At 50.3% G+C, this 15,929-nt stretch overlaps 1 protein-coding gene across 1 annotated transcript in view; it reads left to right on the forward strand.

Moving 5' to 3' along the window:
• HMCN2 (hemicentin 2) overlaps positions 1–15,929 on the forward strand; it is a 121,969-nt gene that overhangs the window by 22,282 nt on the left and 83,758 nt on the right. The window contains exons 7-17 of the mRNA XM_073314813.2: positions 83–254; positions 1,527–1,633; positions 2,471–2,591; positions 3,146–3,409; positions 4,367–4,511; positions 5,630–5,751; positions 5,965–6,237; positions 7,459–7,600; positions 8,861–8,988; positions 12,573–12,686; positions 13,191–13,340. Of these exons, the coding sequence (XP_073170914.2) occupies positions 83–254; positions 1,527–1,633; positions 2,471–2,591; positions 3,146–3,409; positions 4,367–4,511; positions 5,630–5,751; positions 5,965–6,237; positions 7,459–7,600; positions 8,861–8,988; positions 12,573–12,686; positions 13,191–13,340 (1,738 nt within the window). The remainder of the gene's footprint in view (positions 1–82; positions 255–1,526; positions 1,634–2,470; positions 2,592–3,145; positions 3,410–4,366; positions 4,512–5,629; positions 5,752–5,964; positions 6,238–7,458; positions 7,601–8,860; positions 8,989–12,572; positions 12,687–13,190; positions 13,341–15,929) is intronic.

The following is a 15,929-nucleotide window of genomic DNA, read 5'->3' on the forward strand; positions in this document are numbered from 1 at the left end:
TGATAGGAGGGGACCGCGTTTCGCATTTGAGGCGCCTTCCAGTCCTATGTCCCTGCTCCATGTCACCCTCTCTGCCCCGTAGGTGCTGAAATGGGTAGAAGAGGCTATCCAGGCCTCCAAAGTCCACCTGCTGTCCACAGACCACGAGCAGGGGGGAGAGCACACCTGGCTGGTTCCCTTTGACCCCAGCCTGAAGGAAGTCACCATCTCCGTGAGCGGCCCCGCTCCAGAGATCGAAGTCAGGGATCCGGCAGGTATGTCCCAGGGCATTATCAGCAAGCGGGTCCCAACCTCGGGCAGGGGGAGGACAGTTTCGGCTATGGGGAGAGCCTAGTGAGCAGCCTATGCCAGCTGCGGGTCCACTGGCCCAAGCAGCAGAGAGCTGGGATTTAGAGCTAAAAAGGTCCTGAGTTCAGTCCCTTTTGGGGACCCGACCAGGGGCTCGTTTGATGAGCGAATGGGAGACTGAAGCCAGGAAATAACCAAGCTGAGCTGCACTGAGGGAGACAAGCCACAGGGCAAAAATCTGTTCAGCAAAAAGTAATGAGCTGCAAAGACCTCGTTAAGCTCCCAAGTGTGTCCCTTCCCCTTTGCCATGTTAAATTCATACTTTAATTTTGTAAGTCCTGCTTTTCCCCTATCCCTTCTGGGCTTTTCTTCTCAGCTGTCAGTTGACAACTGCTGATTGACGATAACTGCTCCTCAGCCACTGAAATTACCCCACGTGGCTGGCTTTCCCCAAGCATTGCCAACGCATGGTGTGAGCAAACGACCTGCAGAGAGTGCTGAGGACACGAGGGAGACCAGGAGGATGAGGGTTAAAGAGAAGTGATATGGGGGCTCGGAGCTGGGAAGGGAGCGGTGCAGATAGATAGGCAGCATGGGTGAACGAGAGACCCTCCCAGCTGCCTGGGTCCCGTGGAAGGGACCGAGAGGCCGTGAATACTGAGGGTTTAGAATGAGCAGAGGGAAATGTGGGTAGGTGGGTGTGTGGTCATACACGGGAGGAGGAAGGGCAGCGGGCTGGGAGGGTGTCTCTCCTTAGAGAAAAGAGTGAGGGAAAGATGAGCAACCTCCAGCAAAAATGGAAAAGGAGCGGCTAGCTAGCGTGGCAGGGCTTGGGTTGGAGAGAGCTGGGATCCCAGGCTGCTTTCTCCAGGGGCACAGGGTCTGTGGAGGGAGCCGTAATGTCGGAAGTGGCGCTAAAACCTGGTGGGCGGAGAAAGCTCTGTGGGCCTGTCAGGTGTGGGAATACAATGCTGAGCCCGTTGCTAGCCACTCGGGGCTACGGGCAGAAGGCGGCCCTGGAGGCTGTGATGCAAACAGACTCCTGCCGAGAACAGGCAACTCGGAGACTGGGCTTCTGCCTTCCTCTGTCCTGGGTAGACCGTAATGGGCAGATGCGTCGGGCATGGCTTGTTGGAAAGCCACCAACTATTGGATGTAGCGGGGGTGGGCCGTCCCTCCTAGGACAGGTGAGCGGGAAGCAGGAGGTGCTAACCCAAGGATTCCGCTTGCCGGTGCAGGGAAGATCCTTCAGAAAGGCCGGGGCCTGGAGGAACACCTCAACATCCCGAACTCCGCCAGGGTGCTGACTGTCAAGCCTCACCGGCCAGGCGTGTGGTCAGTCAAGGTAGGATGGAAGCGAAAGGAATTGCTGGGCCAGGGGCCTATCTAGGCCAGATCCTAGAGCAGGCAAACCCCTTTGCCTGAGAGGTTCTCCATGTGCCAAGAGACGTGGAGAAATGTATAGAATGCAACTTTGATGTCTTGTCCCCAGCTTGCTCCCCAGGGTCTATCCCCTCTCTAGGGTGGAGACGCTGCAGCTGCCTCGTTAACTGGTTCCAGCCTGGGCACCCTTCCCTGTAGCACCCAAGTGTTGCCTCCCTAGTCCCCTGTCCCCTCTGGGAGCTGGGTCCCTTGTGATAACTTCGGCCCTGATGCAGGAAGGGAGGCTGACCCAGGGGCTGGGTTTTCCCCTTTCACCACCAGCTCCACTCTGGAAGGCAATGGGCTGGCCACCGGGAATACTTCGTGGGGTTCTAAGGAAAGCCAAGTGCCCTGAATAAATAGGGGCATGGGACTTCTCAGGAAGGTGTCAATTGGTTAAGGGCACTTTGAAGTCAACTCTAAAAGTCCGAGGGCCAGCTTCTCTACTGGTGTCGGGGTGGAACTCCATTGAAGTAATGGAAATGCTCCCATTTGCAACAGAGAATTTGGCCTCACTGAACATAAAGATTCCCCCCAGGGTTCCACTCGTTCTGTCACTCCGATCCCATTGTGGCTCTCCAGGGCTGCAGAAGGAAGTGTGTGCCTGCCCAGAATGCAGGCTACTAAAAAGGTCTGTCTGCGGCTTACTGCAGCCTCTCCCTTCTCCCCTACCCCCTGATCCTGCATGGTGGGCAGCTTCAGGAGTCAGAGCTACCCCCTTTCTACACTTGATGATGTGACGTCTGTTTGCTGCTTTCAGATCCAGAGCAGCGGCCGCCACTCAGTGAGAATCACGGGCGTCAGCGCCATCCGTTTCCGAGCCAGCTTTTCCCACCAACCTACGTTCGACCTAAACCACCCCAGAGAGCGGCCTGTGCATGGTACCTCCTGCTCTTCCCATGGCGCGCGTGCATGTGTGTGGAGGGGGCAGGGGGGTCCGTAAGACGCGGCGTGCTAGAGAGCGAATGGAGCCGAAGATAAGTGGGCTCCCGCTGTTTTGCTGGGCTCTGGGGCAAGCTGCTCTGTTCCATGTTTGCTGAAGCTTCGAGTGGCCTTCGGAGCAGCTCTGAGTGGAGCGTGTTGCAGCAATCCAGCCTGGAGCCAGCAGGCGCTATTGTTTATACAGCGGCAGTGCCTAGGGGTCCCAACCATAGAGCAGGGCCTCATTGTGTTAGGCGCTGTACAAATGTAGAACAAAAGCAGTCCCTGCCCCAAGGAGCCTGCAGTCGAAGTATAAAATGAGACAGCAGGTGGCTGCAGACAGGCAGGGGAGCCCAAGGTAACGATGAGATGAGCATGGAAAGCAGTGATCCCAGCCGCCGAATAATAGGGGTGATGTTTGCAGCAGAGAGGAAAGGTCACAGTGCTTTACAATGACTGTCCTGGATGCAGTCCCATTCCTTGCTCTCCCCGCTGCCTTCCCCTGTCTCTGCAGGGCTTCCTGTCTCTGTGCTGATTAACTGCACTGGCTTGGAGCCTCCAGGGCACCTGAAGGGCGTGGAGCTGTATGACAGCTCTGGCCGGCCCCTCGTCTCCCTGCCGACGCGGCCTTTCTCCAATGACTCCTCCGGCCAGCTCTGGGTGGGACCCCAATTCCAGGCACCCATGGGAAGCTTCTTGCTGCAAGTGACAGGAGAAGACCCAGATGGACACCCATTGCAGCGTGTATCGGGAGTCGCCTACACCAGTGTGGTCCCAGGTGAGCAGCTCTGGTTTGTACGGTCCTAGCGGGAAGAGGTTCGGAGCTGCTGGCTTGATGCCTTTCTGTAGCTCGTAGAGTAGCATCGGAATAGGCCAACCAGCTTTTATTCCTCTTACAAGCAGGTACCTGAAATCACCCAGGAAAGGGCTGGAGATAGGTGTAATGTCCCAGGTTCTGAACGGACATTTCTCTAATACTCCCTCCATGGTAGAACCCCACCTACCTTGCGGGGTTCATCTGTCCAACTTCCTTTCAGGAGCACAAAACGTAGCCCTCTTCTGGGAGAAGGGTCTGTAGCTGCCTGCTCTGTTTTGAGGAGGCATAGCCAGTTACACATTTAGTATAAATGTGCAGACAAGGTTAGGGAGAAGCTTGTCCTATGTGGCTCAAGGAGTGAGGCTGCTATTTGAAAGCAGGGGTGAAGCAGATATTGCAGTGATATGTATGGTATAAATGCCCAGAAAGGGAGAAGTAGCCAGTGTCATAATAGACTATGGAATCACAGCCTTTCGCAGACAGGACGTATTTATTAAACCCAAACAGCTGCAATTAGAACCATGAACAAACAGGTTTCTACACAGCTTTGAGATCCAGCTTCGTCTCCATTGTTTACCAGAACCACACCCTCTCTAGTACTCTACAGAGCACACAGAGATCTAATGTCTGCAGAATATACTGCAAGTAAACATATCATTACAGCAGGACCTGCGCCTTACCAAATGAGGCCCTAACTTTAGCTTCTTATAGTGAGTTATTAGGACAAAGCCAGACAGGGGCTGCTCATTCTTTAAAGGAAAGACCGTTCCATTTCAGCACAGGGGGCCAGTTTGGTTTTTTTCATGGTTATTTTTTTTTTCCCTCTCCCCAATCAAATTTTCAATGTTCTGTTTCTGAGAATTAGGGAGTCTCTCTCTCTCTCTCTCTCTTTACCCCATGCCTGTCCCCACCACCCAGGTCTACCCAAAGTGAACATGCCCAGTAAAATCCAGGCTTATCACAATCAGTCACTGCTGATCAGCTGCTCTGCCCAGAGCGAGATCCCCTTCCGACTGAAGCTCAGCCGTGGTGGGGAGATGCTTGGAAAGGATCAACTTTTCATGTAAGTCTCAGGCTCTACTGCAGTAAGTCAGTTACTTGGTAAATTTCCCCAAACCCACATTAGTCACATACAAATATAGGTAGGTCTGGCCAGGATGTTAATTACAAGGGCTAGCAATCCTCATGCTCCAGGGCACAAAATGATGTCCAGCTTGGGGGACAGGAAGGTATTTGTTCCATGGCATAACATTACACCGTACGTTCTTGCATGTTCTTCGGACGTACCTTCAATAGCTGAGATTGGAGATATGTTCCCCCCACCAGGATGGACCATTGGCTCTGTCCCGGCATGACAGCCACTGTGTTACTCTTTGCTATCTGTCTCCACAGAGTGGATCTGGCTTGCTCTCTGGGGGGTGGGTACGGCTGACCTCCACCGTCCAATCTGGTCACTTGGAGTTACTGGAATGCTGCTTCCTTTGAGATTGTGGGGGTGAAGAATACACGTGGCTCAGGGGACCAAGTGGGAAATTTCCCTTCCAATTGGAATTCCCACTGAGGCCCTGAAGATCTTATGGACTGCTTGTTCCCTGCTGTCGCTGCTGTCATGCTGACTCAGACAGCAGCTTCTCTTGGTACTCCGTGACACAACACAGTGGGTTTTCAGTGTGGTAGCAGTGGGTTCCTCATTCCTTCTGCAGCAAAATGCAAGATAAAGGTCTTTACACATGAGCCCCCAAACCTCCAGCCTGCGTTCAGGCTAAGGAGACACACTTGGGATGCAGGGGTAAAAGGAACTGCATGTGAATTGTGATCTCCCACTGCTGCTAGGGAGAGCAGTGGAGAGAGTGGGGGCCTCCGTGCCATGTAACCCAGCTCTAAGCAGGTCTAGACAGCACGGAGATAAACCCCCAAGCACCCTGTCTATGCTAGTGCTCTTGTCATTGCTGCACGGGGGAGAGATTTTAGGAAAAATCCCAGCATCGGTCCAGTTGTCAAAAACCCCTGAGATTCTGCTTTCAGCCAATCTGGCCCCTTGAAGGTGCCTTCAGTGGGACTCCCCACAATTAAGGCGCCATAAATGGTGAGTTGCTTGTGAAAATCTCAGCCAGTGCCAAAAGAGGAGAGCCGGGTATCTTCCTCTCCAGTCTCAGGGGTTTTTTTTGGTTTTTTCCCCAGGGATTCTGGGACCAGCAGCTGGGAGATCCCTGTGGTTTCCGGAAGCGATGAAGGTTTTTATGAGTGCACAGCTGTTAGCAAAGCTGGGGCAGCACGAGCTCGTGGCTACCTCTCTGTCACCGGTCAGTACTGAGGATGGCGGGGGGCAACTCGGGCAGGTGACAGCCTCAGCCCAGGCTCCCACCCCTGGGCTTTGCTTCCAATATTTAATGGTCAAGCTCAGCACTTCAGTGTTAGAGACCTCTGAATGACAGAATTTGGGACTGACTCCAGTGGTGTGAATGGGGGTCAGCAGCCTGGATAATTGGACCCCGCTGTTTGCTTCCCCCATGCAGAGCCGCCTCCGTACCTGGTGCCCCCTAGGAACATCACTGCATTGCCAGGACAAGGAGTGATCATGTCTTGCCCAGTGTCAGGAGACGTTGCTTATAATCTGACCTGGAGCCGGGATGGGAAGGTGCTGCAGCCAGACGAGGGATGGGTGAGGGTCCTGTGGAACCTCTCGCTGGAAATTGTCAGTGTTCAGTTGGATGATGGTGGCCGGTACGAATGCACTGCAAGCAACAGCCGTGGGACAGCTAATGCTTCCATCTGGCTCTTTGTTCAGGGTAAGCTGTCCTGTCTCCATGCAGTATCTGAGCCCTATGTTGAGGCGATTACCTGTCCTTGGCTGGGCCTGAAATCCCTTAGAGTCTGAGCTGAAGTGGGGGGAACGTACCGGTTGCTTCTCCAGGGCACGCCACAAATCCAAGAGTCTTACAAAGGGTCTGTTTGGAAGGATCTGTGTCATCCTGTATGGGTTTATATGAGCAGAAGCAGTGCAGGAGGTGGCATCCCCAGTGCTTTGTGAAAGTCACTTGTCACCAAGATCAGAGCTGGCCTGATGGATCAGCAAAGCAAGTCTCTGCTCCTTGAGTCTCTGCTCTTCTGGGACCCCTGCTTCCTTGCAAGCTCCCCAAGCCATAGATCAGTCTAGTGGCAGGACTGCAGGCCGGGAACTTGCTGCTTTATTTAACTGCATCCCAAGAGAGTTATGGGGGGAATGTTCCCACTGACTGAACAGGACGTAAGGGAAGGGTGGAGCATGGCTGCACCCCCTACTGCGCTGAGTAACCCAGTTAACCCTATAATGACCGCTTCACCACGCTGCTCCCCTCGTTCAATTGTGAGGCTGGAGGGAGCAGCAACGTATGGCCTGTAGCCCCACCAATGGCAAGGCTGGACCTGAGGAACATTGCCATTCCAGAAGCCCAGTGTGGAAGTAGGAAGTGACAGAAAGAGATTTAAGTGTAGCCACCTTGGTTCTGTTAGAAACAGGGCAAAAGTTAGGCTAACTTTAACCCTAATAACACGAGACTTGCAAAGCAGGATTGGGGAAAGCGTATGGAAAATTGCTAAGCTGTCTGACCTTGTTTTTAGACAAAATAGAATGTAGTAGTAGCAGAAAATCGTTAATAATAATAAGACATCAGGACTGAAAATGTATAAACAAAGTGCAATTGCTATTCGTCAATGCATGTGACGAAAACTATAAATATTTGTGATAAACCACTTGTTGTTCAGAGTCTTGTCTAAGGCCAGGGTAACTCCTGACTTGCAGTCTCCCCCACAATTGCTTGAAATAAAAATTGTCTCTGACTTACTGCATCCAAACAGAGGGAGAGGATTTGATTTCTTCCACACCAGTTTCACTGCTCTCGGCCACGGTTCCTTTACCGCCTTCCCTGTGCTCCCCCTCTGTGGTAGGAGGGGGAGAGCCAGGAATTGGGCCTCTGGAGCTGGGAGCAGGTGACTGGTGTCTGACCCGCGTTGTGTTTCGCTGTGTGTAGAGACGCCTCGAGTAAGGGTGGCCACAAGCTCGCAGTCGTTCACCAGGGGTGGGGAGGTGAGGCTCAACTGCACGGCGCTGGGCCACCCTGCGCCCCGAATCTCCTGGAAACGGTGGGACCGAGCCCTGGAAAAGGACAGCAGGTAACGTTAGCTAATCAGAGCCTTGGCCGCTTCACTCCTGGGCTTCCATGCAAACTGCCACGTGTCAGCCCCACTCAGCAGAGCAGCCTCAGACTTATGAGGGTGGGCAGCGGGGGGAGGAGGAGGGAAAGGGGGCACCTTTTCCACCCCGTGCACACCAAAGGATATTGAGTACAAGGCTTTTATTGCTGTTTTCAGACCTCCTGCAGGCGGAGGCTGGCTTGGTCAGACCAAAGCTTTTAGCCAGGTTACAAAACATGGCTGCAGCCTCATGCTGGTAAAGGGGCTGGGGCAGTGGTGGTGTGGCCAGTTCCGTGATAGGGGTTTGATGTGTTAGTGTTTAGTCTAGGCTGGGCCTTGACCTCATGAAATGGAGGAGTTTGTCTCTTGGGGACTGTTGCAATGCTGGAGGGGCAGAGCTGCACCCCCTTGCCGTCTGCTCCTGGGCTTAAGAGGGATCTCCACTCTCGGAGGCGTTGGCTGAGTCATGTTTGTTCTCTTTGGCCTGCTCACTGCGTTGGGCTGTTTTTTTTTTCCTTTGGGGGGGGGCTATTAAATGAGTCCCCACAGGTAACCGGAGAAGGATTTCTGGTGGTTCATGTGCCTGGAGAGGGTTGATAAAGGGAAAAGGGGGAAACGGCAGGAAATTATATGAACTGCACATCAGAGATTAGAAGGGCTCGGTCTAGTTAAAATGAATATATTTAAAAAACCCATGCTTCCTTATCTCTGCTGCTAATAACACTGGAGGTTGCGGAGGCTGTGAAAGCATGTTAAAATCAAAGTGACTTTTCACGCTCTGTAGCATGCAAGGAGGGGAGGAAAAATGGAAATAAACTTACTTTTGACCTTTATTTATTGTCAGTTTCTGATAAATTTCACTTTCAGGCTCCCTGACTAGCGCCATGTTGCAAAGATTTAGGCTAGGAACACAGTACCGGACATTTTTTTGGTGTGGTTTTTCACTTAAATTGCAGAAAACCAAAAAAAGTAAAAAACGTTCTGATTTTTTTTTTCTTATTCATGGAAACATTTGCTTTAGTTGTTAGGCCTCGTTTCTGCTGTAGCTGATCCGTCTGTTACTTTTTTTTTTTTGGTTAAGGGTGAAATTTGACCTATGAATTCCCCTTTTAACTTTTTATTTGGGAAAAGTGCAAGGAGATTTTTTTAGGGCAAGTCATGCTGTATTTTCTTCTTTTTCTGAGCTTTGTTTTCATGGTGACCTTTCCCCCACCCCTGCTCTTTTCTTTCTTGTTCTAGGTTTCTCATAGATGCTCAGGGCACCCTGATAATCAAGGAGGCTGTCCCTGAGGATGCTGGGAATTATAGCTGCTTTGCTGCCAGTCGGATTGGATGGGATGAGCAGACAGTAATCCTACAGTACACAGGTACCAGCTCCTGTAGCTTGTCCTAAGGCAGAATCTCCATTGGGAAGACTCCATTGACTTTGGATCAGGCTCTTAGCCAGGAGGGGCATTATTAATATTGTTTGTATTGTGGTCATGCGCAGGAGGTCCATTCGTGGACAGGACCCTTCTGTGCCAGGCACTGTACAAACCCATAAGAAAAGGCGCTAGAGAATAGGGCCTCTGACCACTGGCTTCGGGATCACTTTGCTATAGGCAGATGCTTGCAATACTCCTCTAGGGCCTGATCCATTGAAGTGAATGGGCTTTGGATCGCGGCCGTCGTCAACAAAGTCCCAAGGGAGGCCTGCAATGGTGGATTCCCTTACCTGGGGTTACTCATTCTCCCAGGGACTTGTTGGGAGAACTGGAGGGTCTTACTGAAAATTAAAGTCATCACCTTCAGGAGCAACGCAGTGTGAGCAGAGAGCTGCCCAGCAAAACGCTGCTGATGTTTTCTGGTTTCAGGGTCTAGTTAAGATTAACCTATCTATTGTGTCTTATGGTTCCTTCATCCCTGTCCTCGCCCCTCCTCTGTGCTGTTCTCGTTCCTTGAGCCTGTGTGTAGACAGGACACAGCTGGTTTGAATGCCTGGTGTTTTCCTTAGGTGGATGCATGCTCGGACTCTTGAACTTTTGTGTCAAGTCCCTTGTTAAAGAGGTTATGCTCCACCCTTCTCATCAGGCTCTCTGTTCAGAACCTCCCCTGATTTATAACGCGCCTCATTACCTTCTATGTTACCTTCATTCTCACTTCAGGCATTGTGTTGGCTCAAGAAACTGGTGCCCTGAGGATGATCAATAACAGCGTGTTACAATAATAACTCAACACTACTGCTCTCTCCGCAGCATTTCCAAAGCATTTTCCCGCCTTTTCCTGGGATATTTCAAAGCAAATCATTTTCCCAGGAAAATTTCGGACACATCTTTATCTATTACGGAAAGATAAGATCAGATATGCACGTTTCCAGAACACCTCCCTAATAACAATCCTGAAGCACCGTTATGGCTGGCCCAGTGTCTCACTGGCTAGGAAATACGAACCAAAAAACAAGTAACCAGATTACAACATCAGGATGTAGCACGAGGATGTTGGAAGAGAACAAGTAAAAACATTAATCTTCATCTTGAACATTCAAAATATAAACTAACCAGGCAATGGACCTATATAAAAAAGAGAGGGAAAAATGTACATCCAAAGAGTCAATAGTTAATTACAGTCCCTTCTCAAGGAAGTTGCTCTGTCTTTATAAAGAGCCACTGTTCATTTCACATTCAGAATTGTCATCTCTCCAGTAAGATATTCAGTCAGGAAAGAAGGATGAGCTTGCAGATAAGGCACTTGACTGGGATTCAGGAGATCTGGATTCAGTTCTCAGATTCTCTGTGTGAGCTTGGGCAAGTCACTTAACCTCTCTCTGCCTCAGTTTCCCATCTCTAAAATATGGATAATAATTGGGGATGTCAGGCGATTAAAAAATTAATCACAATTAATCACGCGATTTAAAAAATTAATTGCGATTAATCATGCTATTAATCGTGCTGTTAAACAATAATAGAATACCATTTATTTAAATATTTTTGGGTGTTTTCTAACTTTTCAAATATATTGATTTCAGTTACAACACAGAATACCAAGTGTACAGTGCTCACTTTATAATTATTTTTTATTACAAATATTTGCACTGCAAAAAACCAAAAGAAATAGTATTTTTCAATTCACCTAATACAAGTACTGTAGTGCAATCTCTTTATCATGAAAGTTTAATTTACAAATGTAGAATTATGTACAAAAAATAACTGCATTCAAAAATAAAATAATGCAAAACTTCAGAGCCTTCAAGTCCACTTAGTCCTACTTCTTGTTCAGCCAATTGCTCAGACAAACAAGTTTGGTTACAATTTTCAGGATATAATGCTGCCCACTTCTTGTTTACAATGTCACCTGAAAGTGAGAAGAGGCATTTGCATGGCACTCAAGAGATTTACGTTCCAGATGTGCTAAAGATTCATATGTCCCTTCATGGTTCAACCACCATTCCAGGGGACATGTGTCCATGCTGGTGATGGGTTCTGCTTGATAACGATCCAAAGTAGAGCAGACCAATGCATGTTTATTTTCATCACCTGAGTCAGATGCCACCAGCAGAAGGTTGATTTTCTTTTTTGGTGGTTCAGATTCTGTAGTTTCCATAATGGAGTGTTGCTCTTTTAAGACTTCTGAAAGCATGCTCCACACCTCGTCCCTCTCAGATTTTGGGTGGCACTTCAGATTCTTATACCTTGGGTCGAGTGCTGTAGCTAGTTTTAGAAATCTCATATTGGTACCTTCTTTGGGTTTTGTCAAATCACCAATGAAAGTGTTTTAAAAGGAACATGTGCTGGGTTATCATCCGAGACTGCTACAACATGAAATATAGGGCAGAATGCAGGTAAAACAGAACAGAAGATGTACAATTCTCCCCCAAGGAGTTCAGTCGCAAATTTAATTAACGCATTATTTTTTAATGAGCGTCATCAGCATGGAAGCATGTCCTCTGGAATGGTGGCCAAAGCATGAAGGGGCATATGAATGTTTAGCATATCTGGCACATAGATACTGTGCAACGCCGGCTACAAAAGTGCCATGCGAATGTCTGTTCTCACTTTCAGGTGAGGTTGTATCTCAGTAGTATCTCCCGTAAATGTAAACAAAATAACAAAAAAATCTATATTTGTAAGTTACCCTTTCATGATAAAGAGATCGCACTACGGTACTTGTATGAGGTGAATTGAAAAATGCTATTTCTTTTGTTTATCATTTTTACAATGCAAATATTTGTAATAAAATTAATTATATAAAGGAGCACTGTACACTTTGTATTCCGTGTTGTAATAGAAATCAAGATGTGAAAATATAGAAAACATCCAAAATGTTTAATAAATTTCAATTGGTATCCCATTGTTTAACAGTATGATTAATCATGATTAATTTTTTTTAGTTAATCGCTTGAGTTAACTGCGATTAATCGACAGCCCTAATAATAATCCTTCCTTTCTCCCGTCCTTTGTCTTGCCTATTTAGACTATAGGCTTTCTGGGACAGGGGCTGCCTCTCACCATGTATTGTACAGCGCCTGGCACAATGGGGCCTCAACTGGGCCCTGGGCACTGCTGTAATATTAATAATGCATGTCAAGACCTTGTCTTCAAACCCACCTGTGAAGTGGCTAGCGTGCCGTGGACACCCTGTCAATAGTGTCTGGCAAAATGAACCAGTGGCATAAACCAGAGCTGGGGCAGCTTGGGGGAATCGTATGTTAAACAGACAGGCAAGGGAAAAGAAAGATTCATCGTAGCATCAAGAATGAGTTCTCATTGTTCGAAAGTCGATCAGTGTGTGGTATCCTCTGGTTATGTGAGACGGGGAGCTGAGGTCTGTTGCCAAGCTCTGCAGTGCATCTCTGCAGAACAGTTTGGCAGAGGCCTTTGCCTTTGGAGCGCTGGCATATCTTGTGCATACTCGTGAAGTGCTCTCCAGCGTGGAATAAATTTGGAGCCTTTTTCTTTTTGTGTCCTGGATATAGAATCTCCCCACGTCGTTGCGGTGACCCCTGTTGTGCAGGCCCTGCTGGGAGAAGACGCGATGCTGGAGTGCCACGTTTCCGGGGTACCCCCTCCCCAGATCATATGGTACAAAGGTAGGGCTGGAATTGACTCAAGTGAGCTGTGCGACAGTTTGGGGGGGGGACTAGAGGCATATTAAAACTACCCCCCTACTCTTAACACAGACAGATTGCTCCTCCCAGTCCATTATCCCTCTCCTGCAGATGGACTCCACTCCACAGACTCACCTGGCTAGCCATCTTCTAGCTCCTGAGACCCCGAACCTCTTTCCACCCTGCCAGCCAGCAGCAGTCCATTCTGCACTGCATTGCACCGGCTGCTTGGACCATTCTGTGTTTGGGATGCCCCATGTTAGCCTGCCCTGGCAGTGAATACAGGAAATCCCCTGAGCGGGAGGAAGAACCTTCCTGAGATATTTCCAGCTCAGTTTTGCAGGCTCAAGTTCTGTATTCAAACAAACTAACTCTCCATCCCTTTGAAGATTTGCCCATTGACGGCAAGAGAAGGCAGGAAGGGGCTTTGCGGCGCTAAGGCAGTGAGGAATAAAGGTTTGACGTTCAGGATCTTTCCATGTCCAGGGGAACAAGAAGTGGCATCTTCTCCGCTTGGTGCCCATCTGGCGGTCCTGCAGCTCCAGGCGGTGCAGGAGGAGGATTCAGGAGAGTACATCTGCGAGGCCATCAGTGAGGCGGGGGTCTCCTTTGATGGCATCCTGCTGGAAGTTGGCTGTAAGTCTTGACTCATAAAGCTTTGGGCTCCTTCAGGTTATTAAAAAAAACCCCAGCTAACAGTGGCAAATGACCTGCTCTGCTGGGATGTATGCAGTGTAGCAGTAGACGTGTTGTTCGCAGGATATTAGAGAGACCAGCTGAGTGAGGTAGTATCTTTTATTGGCCCGACAGAAGTTGGTGTAATAAAAGATAGATTTTACCTCACTCACCTTGTCTCTCTATACCCCTTTGAGAGAATTCACAGGCGTTTACACTGGAATGGCCCAGTTCTGCACTCTGAGGTATTCACTGATATCTCCACTCTCTGCCCCGTTACAGGTGAGTCTCTGTCACTGGGCTTCCCCCTCCTCTGCTCCCGTCAGTAATAACTGAGGTTTATGGCAGCCAGCCTAGTTCTTTCCAGACTCTGGATTTCATCCTGCCCTTGAGCTCTGCACCCACACTGAAGTCTGTGGGGCTTTCCAAGACATAAGTGAGGACAGGATTTAGTTCTGGATGTTCAACGCAAACAAGATCCCTTCACTCACTGCACCACTGGAATGCAGCCCCTTCTAGGGTGGAAACACTGCAACCAGCACTCTGCTATCTGGCAGGAGTTCTAGGTACAGGAGACAAAGAGTCTACCCATGAAACTATAGGGGGATTTCTACTGGTGCCTGACACCTCGGGGCAGGAATTGAAGAAGGCGGCTGCGTCCATTTGAATTTGCAGGGCAGATTTGGGCAGGTAAAGTAAATGCTCAAGATGAGAGTGGGCCAGGATATGGGACACCTCTGGTGTCATGCCGAGTGTAAAGGGATCGCGTCCTCATACGCTCAGGGACTGCACTTCACATCTCTTCCAAACCTGTGTTTCCAAACAGAGTAGTCTTACTGCATAGCACCGGGAGGCCCCATTGTGCCAGGCGCTGTACAGAACTCCCTGCCCTGGAGAGCGCTCAGCGTAACCAGGGGCAAGGCATACGGTCGAGTAGCACAGAGAGGTGAAATGGCTTCCCTAAGGTCGTACAGCCAGTCTGTAAGAGAGCTAGGAATAGAATCCAGGTGCCCAGTGCTGAAGCCAGAAGACTTCGCTCCCAGTTATCTCCAGCCCTTGCAATGGATGTAGGTAAATCTCTCTCCCCATTTAGCTGTATCCAGCACTGGCTTTCTTGACTTCTGCTGCAGTGCCGTTGTGCGTTGCTCTCACAGAACAGGGATGTCTCAGCCCAGCGCCCTGGAGATAGGAGTTTTGTGTCTTTCTGTGGAGCTCTAGGACCTTCCCTGCCCTACAGTACCACTGTATTCTTCTGGGCTGGCTCCAGCCGTCCTATACAACACTCTGCAGCCAAGCACTGTGCTGCTAAATATGGTTTTGTGTGTCCACACCTGCAAACTGCCAGTGTCTGAGTGGGGTTGATGGGACTGAGCCCTGCACGATGGTGAGCAGAATTGTATTGGAGCATCTGCCCTAGGTTCACTGTGGGGAGGGGAGGCAGAGGAGATGCCCTGCCTGGTGGAGCAGAGGAGATGGGCTGGTTACTAGGTCTGGGAGTGAGAGCAGCACCAGCCCTATAGCAATCCTTGGTGGTGGGTTCACGTCATTAGGCGAGTGACCTGCTCCAGGTCACGCAGACCCACTAGGGCTCAGAGACTCGTTTAGGGCCCAAGCCAAGATGAAAAATTGGGACTTCTCAGCTGCAAACTCTGTGCTCGTCCCTTCAGCCGCCAGCTTGCTGGACAGAACAGGTGGGGCCCACCGAGCATGAATGGGGTGACTGACTGAACCCCTCGGTCCCCTTCTCAGGGGGAACTCCTCACTGAGCCAACAGTGGTGTGGGCTGAACTGGCTCCAGGCCCCATGGCTTCTCTCAGGGGGGTGCAGAGCCTGAGCCGTTTTGAAACGAGATGACCCTCTGCACAGCCCTTTCCCCTAAGTCAAGTGCAGAGCAGCTGCGGTTCCCATTGGTACAGACTGCAGACATGTTGCCAGCAGCGGAGGGGGATTTCCTCAGGCAGTGGGTCCCAGCCAACACCCCCCACGCACCCAGCCCTGGGGTCCAATTGCTCTTCTGTCGGCACGCTGGCTCAGGCTGCTGAAACACAGCTGGCTCTCTACCATTCTCACAGTGCAGCCGGGGCGGGGGGAGCTAGAGAAAGGGGGAGAAGCACCGTGAGGCAGAGGAGAGCGTTAAGGTGTGAAAGCAGCTTCCCCAGCCTGGTGGCTGTGTCGTTGTCTGGGCTGCAGGGGGGAATGCCAGCTTCTGGCTCTTATGAGGGGACATGTTGCCACCTCCAGGGGAGAGGAGGTTAAATGCCTAGCCAGGCAGGTATGGCGCTTCTGTTTACTCCTCAGGGAGCCTCTCCTACCCTGCGTCAGGGGGACCCTGCTCAGTCCCACGCCCCTTGGGTCTGAGCAGGGCAGTGTCACCACACAATGGGGCACAGAGCAGTTCGTAACAAAACCCCGGCCACATTGTGTTTCCTAGTGGTGGGCAGGTGTTCTCCCGGGAATCCGTGGGGAGGGAGAGGGTCGGAAAGCCTCCACCCTCTGAGTTCTTGGACCCACTGCTTCGCTGGGAGGGTGACTCTCACTCCTTTTGTTGTG

This window comes from Lepidochelys kempii, chromosome 16 (genome assembly GCF_965140285.1).
Source record: "Lepidochelys kempii isolate rLepKem1 chromosome 16, rLepKem1.hap1, whole genome shotgun sequence".
NCBI classification, from domain to species: Eukaryota; Metazoa; Chordata; order Testudines; family Cheloniidae; genus Lepidochelys; species Lepidochelys kempii.